Here is an 8,651-nt window from a genome sequence, read left to right as displayed (position 1 = left end):
ACGCCATTCGACGAGCTTGGGGGAGAAATTGGCGGTTGGCGGATATAGAGTGATGACGTTGAAAAGACCGAGAAAGGGAGGGGCGGTAACGCAGGTTAGTTCATTTGGAAGAAGCGACCTATTAAGGGATCATTGGTATTCTAATTGGGGTTTAGGGGATGTTGGTTTCGAGAGGTCAGAAGCTCCTCTTTGCCGACGCTGACGGTGCTACACGGTTTTCTGACGTAGAGGAGCTCGAAGCGCGTCTTGATGCCGTTTCACGGAACGGGCTTGGAGTCGCTGTCGGGTCACGGGCACATATGGTGAAATCTGACGCCGTCGTAAAGGTAGGTGAGATGTGTTCACCCTTCACATTCCGGTAACTAACTCCTGCCTCTGTATTCAGCGATCTTTCATCCGCAATTTTCTCATGCATGGGTTCCATACTGTTCTTTTCATTCTCGGCATTGCGTCCATAAAGGATACACAATGTGGATTCAAGCTTCTAACGCGAGGCGCGGCCCGTTCCATCTTCCCAAATATGCACGCTGAAGGGTGGATTTTTGACATTGAATTGCTTCTCATTGCTTTGAATCTCGGGATCCCCATTGTGGAAGTTCCTGTGAACTGGCACGAGGTAGAAGGGACAAAAATGTCACTGGTCAGGGATTCAGTTGTAATGTTGGTAGACTTACTGGTGATTAGACTGAATTACCTACTTGGATTGTGGCAAGTAAAAGGGGAGAGACAAAAGCAGTCTTGAAGTGTCGTGGGCTGAACACTACTAGAATGACGACTAAGGTGCCATGGTTTGAGATCTGGAATTGAAGACGCTAACTTAAATACAACGTTCCAAAACTAGTGGTATTTGCTATGCTAATCACTATCGCTATCGCCACTATCGCCATCACTATCCTCCGCACTACTATTCTCGTCTGCCTCGCCATCCTTCGCACCTTGGGTCTCCTTTCCCCTTTCCCAGCCGCCCTTGATCACAGTTTCCCATGGACCTCCTTTGTCCAAGTTCAGAGTCCACATGTCATCCAAGGTAAACTCTTTTTTGCGCTCCTCAAAAAGCCCACCGTAGAGGTACAGGGTACTGCGGTAAACAGTTAACATCGCGTTATACCTTGGATGCGGGATATTTTCTTCTGACGCTTGGCCGTCGGCCAATGTGTCATCCTCCCCCTCCCCCTGCTCGACCTCCTCTTCACCAGTTGGCGCCTTTGCTCTTCGTCTCCTCTTCCCACCTTCCGCTTCCTTTGGTTTCTTCAAAGTGAAGGGAAACCACTTTTTCCCTTCAAGCGCAAAGCTAAACATGTCATTACGGGATACGCTTACATCTCCTGCCTCCTCGTCATCTTCTACCCCTCCAAACAAAATAGCCCTGTTCTTGTGTACCGTCATGGTACAACCTGCTCGGGCCGGCGGTGGCGTACCGGATTTCTTAACGCGCTCCCAGCGTAGCGCACTCATATCGGTGGACATGTGCAGGATCCACATATCTAGACAATGTGTCAACTTAAAGTTCGGAAACATTTGGCACGTCTTGGTATGCACCTGAATGAACCACGCCCTGTTCGCGCTCTCCGTCCACTTGTGTCTTGCAATAGCCTCCATATAGAAAGCAAATGTCTCCATACGTAAAAAATTGGAAACCAGATCGGGCACTACACGGCTCATGTCAGCCTGCCACCCGTCACTCAGTTGTGGAAAATCACTCCTACTTACGTAGGTTTGGAGGATAATGCAGGGAGCTCTACCTTCTCCCATTTGTACTCATTGCAGTCAAATATCCACAGATCGTCATAATATTTGGTTGTTTTGTAGTTATCGTAGAATCCTATCAATGGACATCGGACTGTAAGTAACGTCACAGAGATAAATGAAAGATACACCACACACCTCCAAACATGATAACAAAGTTCTTCCACACTGTCATCCGATGTCCTGATCTTGGAGGCGGTGTTGGGATGTCAAGCTTTTCCCACTTATTTTCTTTCACATCAAAAGTCCAGCAATCCTGCTAGCTATCAGTGCGCTGTTTCAAATATTTCGTACAGGTGTACGGTGCTCACCTTCCAGTGATGGAATTGACTCTGGGTAGAAGAGGCTGGTGGCCAATGTTTGAATACCGGTGAAGAGTAGAATCCAGTGCGGGTACTAACCAAACTCTCCGGCAAAGACAAGAAGCTTTCCATTATTCAGTGCAACAGTTTGATGACCACTCCTTGGGCCAGGAGCATACGCCGATACAATCTTTCGCCATTCTTGTTTGTCGATGCGGTACCTTTTTCGAAACAACGGTGAGCACTTCAAAAGGTGGGTTGACTGACTGGACTGCTTACTTGTATAATTCATTAAAGACTCGTAGCTTGTTTCCGTCATAGTGCTCGCCGCCAAAGAGATATAGCACTGGCTGGCTTAGAGGGCTCGCAACGAACGAAGCATTTGCGCGCGGTGACGGGGGATCTGCGGATATTTCTTCTGTTACCTTTTATGGCTGTTACTCATCTCTTCAGCTCAAATATTTTACAGCATTATGAGCACTCTTTATATACCTCATACTTCTTCTTTTCCTCGGCCTCAAACTGCTTCAAAATAAGGTCTATATCCTCGTCGTCTTCTTCAAACTTTGCATTATGTCGAGCATTCTTTCGCTCCGCCTTTTCAGCCTGCTTTTGAGACTTGTAGGACTTTGCGGCTGCCTTCTTTGCAGCGTGGTCTTTTCGTTTCTTGCGTTTGTCTCTGGCCATGGAAATGGAGAGTGTTCTATGACGAGTAGGGGAGATCTCGAAAAGCTGACTTTCAGGCTCAAGCCACCCGCGCCACATATTTTGGAAGTTTGCAAGCGAAAACTGTACGTAAAACATGCACGATATGTGAAGGGCCCTACCAGATCATCAATAAAATGGACTACGGCACGAAGATATTTGGAAGATCATCATGGTTAGCTGGTGGGAAGAAATATCCAATGAGCGATCCCAGATATTGTAGTACAATCCACATTGTCATCCACATTTTCAACGGCAACCGTGGGTCATTCCAAGAGCATAGAATTGCACTGTGCAATCACAGTGATAGTCAACAAGTATTTTAAAATAATTACGAGCAATCAAATGGATGTGAATCGAGTGATCATATTTTATTGACGCGGATCTAGTACACCTGCGCCTGGGAACAGCATGTTAGTCCAAGTCTGATCAGATACAATGCTCACATAAAATCTCACCATTTCTGCCATGCTATTCTTTCAAAAAAAAACATGTGCAAATCTATTCCATCCACCACCTCTTCTCCCTTACGAAATCAAAAGCACCCAAGTCCTTCTTCTCAACCACACCCAACTCCTCCAACAAGGGCTTAAGCTCCTTCAAGTAATTCGCATACTGGTCCTTGCTGTGTGCCTTTCCCTCTAAAGCCTCCAACAACCGTACAGCTGTGGCAAAAGAGTTAAGCTTACGTGTGGCCTGGAGGGCGTCCGAAATCACCTCGACGGAAGGAACCCAGTCGGTGGAGAAGATGTGGTTGAGACCCCTCTCCAGTTCAAAGTCATCTTCCACGCTTTGGAAGTGGCGGCGCCAGTAGGTAACGTACTTCTCGTAGTCAGACTTGTCGGAGGGGTCAAGGTCATGCGCCGTTGGGTAGTTTGCCAGGGTGGCATCGAGGTCAGTGTGGAGAGCAGGTCCAGCCATGGTACGACGGCCAATGGTAGGAATGGCACAGGCGGCTATCAAATATCACGAAAGAAGCACAGCATAGGGTCCCAATGTGTGATGGTAATGGCGATTACGCAGAAGAGGAAGAGCATAAACCAGATTAGTTCGCTGTTCAATGGACGTTCATGTACCAAAGCACCATCCTCCAAAGAACCCAGCTATACAGCCCATCATGCGCCGGTGTTCATAATCGGCCTGATGGAACCCCTTCGCGCGTTTTCCAATCACTTTCAAAAAAAAACATACCACGAGGGGTGACTCCTACAGCCCGGGTTACTGCTGGTACCAGACGGACGAGGCGGTTCATGTTTGCCAATAGGAATAGAGCTAGGGGGAAGGACAGGCCAAAATGCAAGGGAGCCTGTAAGTTGTCGCGTGCGTAAGGTGAAGGCGGCTCCTCTTGAGATCCTTGTTCCGATTCTTGCCTTGAATTAGTTGCCATGAGAAAAAGGTGCTAAGCAGAATTGCCATTATTGTCTTAATGAATATCAAGCCACGCGCTTTCCGATTGGTTCGCTTACTCAGCATCTGACTTGCTGCAGGATGCTTCCTACTTCTATACGACGCTACGCAGATCTAAACAAACCAGAGCACTCTAACTCCTAAATATATAGGATCATCTCAAACCCGCTAGGTTGTGAATGTACATCTACCATAAGGTGCAGGTCGAAATCCATCCTTTGTGATCCATTTTCTCCTACTCTCTACCATTTCCTTTCGAATCTCTTGATCGTAATCCACTTGTGAAATCAATTGTGAGAGGAACTTGCCACCGTAGGAGAAGACTGTCTGACCATCCTAAAAGAGCAAGGAATTTTTTGAAAACTTTTGCCTCAATAGCATAGGTTCCATGGTAACCTACCTCTTCCATTCGTGCTCGCAGACTTTTAAGCTGTGCAGCTGTAGTCGAAAATGTTTGCATAGAGTAGTTGTGCACGGGATTCTCTTGATAATCACGTTCTCTTGGTGGCCGGCGTACACCCTTAAATTGCTATAGAGCATGTCCGCTTTTGAATGTGATGGTTGAATGCAAACATTGTGGTCAAACGTACTCTCACATTGATAGCCAAAAAGTTTGGCTGTCGCAAGCTGCGGAAGGCCAGCCATTGCTCAAAATCCTCATTTGTAGCTGCTACGCGTTTTTCTCCTCTTTCTGCCATTCCACGCACGCTGGACCCTGACCCAAATGTCGCCAACGAGGTCCTTGATGCCTTTGTATGGAGTTTAGAAGGGTCTCTGGATCAGACAGGCCTCCGTCTGAACCCACCTGATCATGTTCATCTACATCACTGAGGGACAGTCCACCCGACCCATTCCTCTCCATCATTCGACGAATCTTTCGCCCCGCCTTGGGTGCCGCCACTTCAAACGGCACTACTTGCCCAAAGTTTTCAGCAACCGCATTGATCAAATCCGTGCTCGGATAGTGACCAATGGGTGTAGGAGTGGACGAAGAGTCGAGGTGAAGAATCTGTCATCCATGGTCAGTGAAAAAGTGAGCATCTATCACCAAGGAAAATGTACCTCCCACACACCTGATTCAAAATCTCCAAGCACTCAAAACTTTCTGACGATGTGCGCTTGCGTAAGTAGGTAGACGTCTGCCTCATTATTTCAGAAAGTGATGGATCAAGCTTGACGTAGAGTAGACCTGGTGTAGCCAGCCAGATGCGTGAGGTGAATGTTATAGATGGATTGTACCAAAGATGGTATGCGTCCGACCTGGTGAAGGTGCTTAATAATGGACTGTCTCTCTACTGCAATGATTTTCGAGAACCTACTTTGGTAGGATCTCAAATAAGTGAGCCGTTCCACCATCCAAAAGTCCTTCGACGAGAAGTATGCGCATTTGAGAATCAAAGATGTGGTAACCTGTCAGTATATCCTAGGACCCGAGTTCCACGTAATCAGAACAATTATTAGAAGAAGCGTCGGCACCAGCAACACGTCGATACTTTATATCTCACCAGCTCGACGTTGCGCTTATCTTCGTCCGAAAGGGTGTACGCATCCAACATCATCCTCCTTTCCTTTTCGGACTCAGCCTGTATATTCAGTGCTTTCAAATTCTGTGCCACGATTGTCTCATGCACAAGTTCCGCAATGGACTCGTCTTGTGCGCTATAGAAGCGTCAAAATAACACATACGAATAGTAATTAGAGATGATACACACCTGGTAACGATAACGACTCTTCCAAAGAGTCCTTCAGAAAGCGCTCCGCCAGTTGAAGCCGTATTGGCAAGAATAGGATATTTGAGTTCGACGCGGATGGACAACGTTGCGGCGGATTCTAACCATAGTCCTGCAGGAATGCTTGAGGTACTGCTTGCTGGTGATCGTGTTAGGAAAGAAGGCCATGCGCATACAACGTTTAGGAATATTCCGTTAGATGTTCAGAAACAAACCTGGTCTGTGCCGTCCCGGCAGGATAGGAGTAATCAACTCTACATGCTTCATTCCCATTGCTAAATCTGCTAAGGCTATATAGGTCACAGAGATACGCAAAAATCAGATCCTTCCAAGCTTTGTTGCAAGAACTTGTCTTGCCACTTACAAAAGCTTGCATATCCATACGAATGCTTGCCGTTGAGATTCATTTGAGCTGTATTACTCGCGCCGACATCTGAGATGCTTTAGATATTATAATGAAAGTATGAAAACTGTCGCTGCCCACCTTGAGCAATCGACATGACATCTCCCGGTGGCCGAATATCTCTATCATGAATCTATGTTCTCCCGAAGTCAGCAGGCTTCTTTGTTGTTTCAATGTAGCAATACATACCTCTACCACGAACCGTTTGTTCAGTAAATCATCCCTCAACTTATCTTCGTCTAGCAGTCCCGCTAATATCAGGTGCCGTGTGTTAAATGTGATGCGTCGTCCGTGAGGTTGGGTTGTTGATGCCTGATGGGTATGGGCATCACTGAAGAATTTGAAGCGGGTAAAGCTGTTGTATATGCACAGATTGAGTCAGTGTCGTTTGGAATATATCCGTGTCCAAGTAAAACTTACACCGGAAGACATGTGCGGTCCAGTTCCTCGAACGAGACTGGCTTATCTGGCATTCCATCTGCTTCCAGGAGGGTGATACTCACGGGGTTGAGACTGTTGAGAGTTGTTTTAGCACATGATGATAAAAGCACCGGATTCGTTAGCAACACTCACCCTTCTTCTTGCTCTTTTGACAATAATGGAGCGCTTAAAGCTAATGCAATTCGACAGAATTCCAGACCTTCAACTTTGTCCTCGACTCTAAAAGTTGTGATAGTTAGCCAAGGAAAATAGCTCAAAAGAAGATGCAACACTGCCGGCGGTTGGCATATCAATGTTTACACGTACTCGGTAGCGACAGTCAGATCACCCCAGAAAAGGTCAGTGGGATCCAGCTCTAATCGTGCTCGAAGCTCATGTCGAATCTCATTCTTCTTTTTGGTTTCTTTAGGAGCGTCTTTGGAAGCTACCGGCGGTCTGGCATGGGCCGATGATGCGCGGGGTGCGGGTGCCTTGTGGCGCGCTGGTTTCTCGACAGGTGGTTCTGAGACAACACGAGGATGAGGTTTAGGTTCTGTCGCTGTGGGTTTCTTGCGACTGGGTTCTTGAGGAGCGATTAAAGCCTCTTTATTTACTTCAGTTTCTTTTGCAGGCGAAATGTCCGATGCTGATTTTTGCGATGGTTTTGTTGGCTTGGGAGGAGGTCTTGCCTGTCTCTCGAGAGATGGCATTCGTCGAGGAGCACGCTCTGGTTCTTCTTCCATTGCATTTAATGGCTGGTGCTCGCTGGATTCTGGGCTTCGGCGCGTTCTTGCGCTCCTACTGCGTGCGGATAGGTGCCGCTCGGGCTTGTCATAGTGGTGAGGCTGAGCTGGTTCGCGGAGGTCAAAGTTATCATCTAGCTCGGCAAGGTTGGTAGGTCTTCTTCGAGGTGATGATGTGCGTGGCCGCACCGGAAGAGCATAACGAAGGGAAGTATCTGCGGGTAAGGTTTTCAGTTCAAACCCATCTTCGTGGCTTCCTACTTTGGGTTTGGATTTTGGTGCTTCTCGAGCTGGCTTTTGTTTTTCTGGTTTGCTCTTTTTCTTTTTGCTCTCTTCCTCCTGTTGTGCTGCATCTTCTTCATCGCCTTCCTCTACCGCCATATCCGCCTTTGCGCCAAAACCCAAAAGTGATGCTCTGCGAATGAGAGAATACCTCTCTTTGATGGGCAACTCTGCATTTGCCAATATCAATTGCCGTTTCGCCAGCGCTTCCATAGAACTTTTTCGTGCGTCCGCATCGAGGGCGGCGCTCAGTCGGACACGGGATCCCGCTGCTTTTTTGCCACCTCTACGAAGGACGGAGGTGCGAGATGGGGCAACAGGCTCTTCTATTTTGACGACCTCATAGAGGGATACACTTATGGGCTTATCATAAAGATCGGCCAAGAATGTCTGTTGCGAGATGATGGAGGCAGGTGCGATTATAGAATAGAGTCTTCATAACAAAAAATGGTAGCCTTCTTACCGAATCAACTTGCACATCGTTTGACCAAGACCAGGGTGACCCATCCCAAGAAAGAATTTCAGTCTAGGAGTTAAACCGTCAGCATACTCATGTCACATCCGTGTCAATTGACAATGCCCAGAGCTAACCTTGCCTTCAAATACTCCCGCAATTGAATACACCATATAAAACCTACGATAGTCGTCCATGGAATTCTTTTTCTTTTTCACCTCTCTGTTTTCTTTCTCTCTCGCTAGGTATCGCTGAAAGAGAGGCGGCTGCTGCAAGACTGATCCATCACACGTTAGCTCTGCATCTTTGGTGAGGAAACACGTAAACTCGCACTTTTTTCCAGGGCATATTGGCATTCTAGCGTTAATTTGATAGTGTGGTCCCCAGCTGTTGCGACGGAAGCGAAAAGGGAGTTGAGTGCTTGCTGACTGGTAGTTGCATCTGTGGTTTTGGTGGTAT

General features: G+C 47.3%; 4 protein-coding genes across 4 annotated transcripts in view; 1 reads left to right on the top strand and 3 right to left on the bottom strand.

Moving 5' to 3' along the window:
- Positions 1–951, top strand: part of SPPG_03187 (dolichyl-phosphate beta-glucosyltransferase) — a gene marked incomplete at its 5' end in the record, with an annotated part of 1,436 nt that extends 485 nt beyond the window's left edge. The window contains 3 exons of the mRNA XM_016751461.1: positions 26–94; positions 156–326; positions 386–951. Coding sequence (XP_016609414.1) covers positions 26–94; positions 156–326; positions 386–742 — 597 coding nt within the window. The 3' untranslated portion in view covers positions 743–951. The remainder of the gene's footprint in view (positions 1–25; positions 95–155; positions 327–385) is intronic.
- Positions 782–2,813, bottom strand: SPPG_03186 (uncharacterized protein; the record flags this gene model as incomplete). The annotated part of the gene is made up of 8 exons (XM_016751460.1): positions 782–1,484; positions 1,540–1,649; positions 1,711–1,822; positions 1,885–2,002; positions 2,058–2,092; positions 2,148–2,269; positions 2,328–2,473; positions 2,541–2,813. 8 exons carry the CDS (start codon positions 2,811–2,813, stop codon positions 856–858), a joined length of 1,545 nt encoding a protein of 514 aa, XP_016609413.1. The 3' UTR covers positions 782–855.
- A 120-nt stretch (positions 2,814–2,933) lies between these two features.
- SPPG_09093 (uncharacterized protein) lies at positions 2,934–4,135 on the bottom strand. The gene is made up of 3 exons (XM_016757248.1): positions 3,945–4,135; positions 3,212–3,709; positions 2,934–3,153 (listed from the first exon to the last, which is right to left on the bottom strand). The coding sequence occupies exons 1-2, from the start codon at positions 4,003–4,005 to the stop codon at positions 3,255–3,257; spliced, it is 516 nt and encodes a 171-aa protein (XP_016609412.1). The 5' UTR covers positions 4,006–4,135; the 3' UTR covers positions 2,934–3,153; positions 3,212–3,254.
- Positions 4,136–4,141: 6 nt separating this feature from the next.
- Positions 4,142–8,548, bottom strand: SPPG_09092 (uncharacterized protein; the record flags this gene model as incomplete). The annotated part of the gene is made up of 17 exons (XM_016757247.1): positions 4,142–4,496; positions 4,561–4,689; positions 4,751–4,909; positions 4,966–5,169; positions 5,234–5,420; positions 5,480–5,583; positions 5,666–5,819; positions 5,873–6,029; positions 6,106–6,180; positions 6,255–6,323; positions 6,375–6,426; positions 6,483–6,648; positions 6,714–6,806; positions 6,867–6,953; positions 7,041–8,128; positions 8,202–8,209; positions 8,377–8,548. 17 exons carry the CDS (start codon positions 8,546–8,548, stop codon positions 4,329–4,331), a joined length of 3,072 nt encoding a protein of 1,023 aa, XP_016609411.1. The 3' UTR covers positions 4,142–4,328.
- Between the last annotated feature and the right edge of the window lie 103 nt (positions 8,549–8,651).

Source organism: Spizellomyces punctatus (genome assembly GCF_000182565.1).
Source record: "Spizellomyces punctatus DAOM BR117 chromosome Unknown supercont1.5, whole genome shotgun sequence".
Classification (NCBI taxonomy): domain Eukaryota; kingdom Fungi; phylum Chytridiomycota; class Chytridiomycetes; order Spizellomycetales; family Spizellomycetaceae; genus Spizellomyces; species Spizellomyces punctatus.
The sequence above is the reverse complement of the archived record's forward strand: the minus strand, read 5'-3'. Positions and strand labels throughout refer to the sequence as shown.

Excerpts from the sequence above, each read along its gene's own strand:
- SPPG_09093 (XM_016757248.1), bottom strand. The coding sequence starts at position 4,005 with ATGAACCGCCTCGTCCGTCTGGTACCAGCAGTAACCCGGGCTGTAGGA. Across the intron at positions 3,710-3,944 it reads TGTAGGAGTCACCCCTCGTG|CCGCCTGTGCCATTCCTACC; the intron begins GTATGTTTTTTT and ends GATATTTGATAG.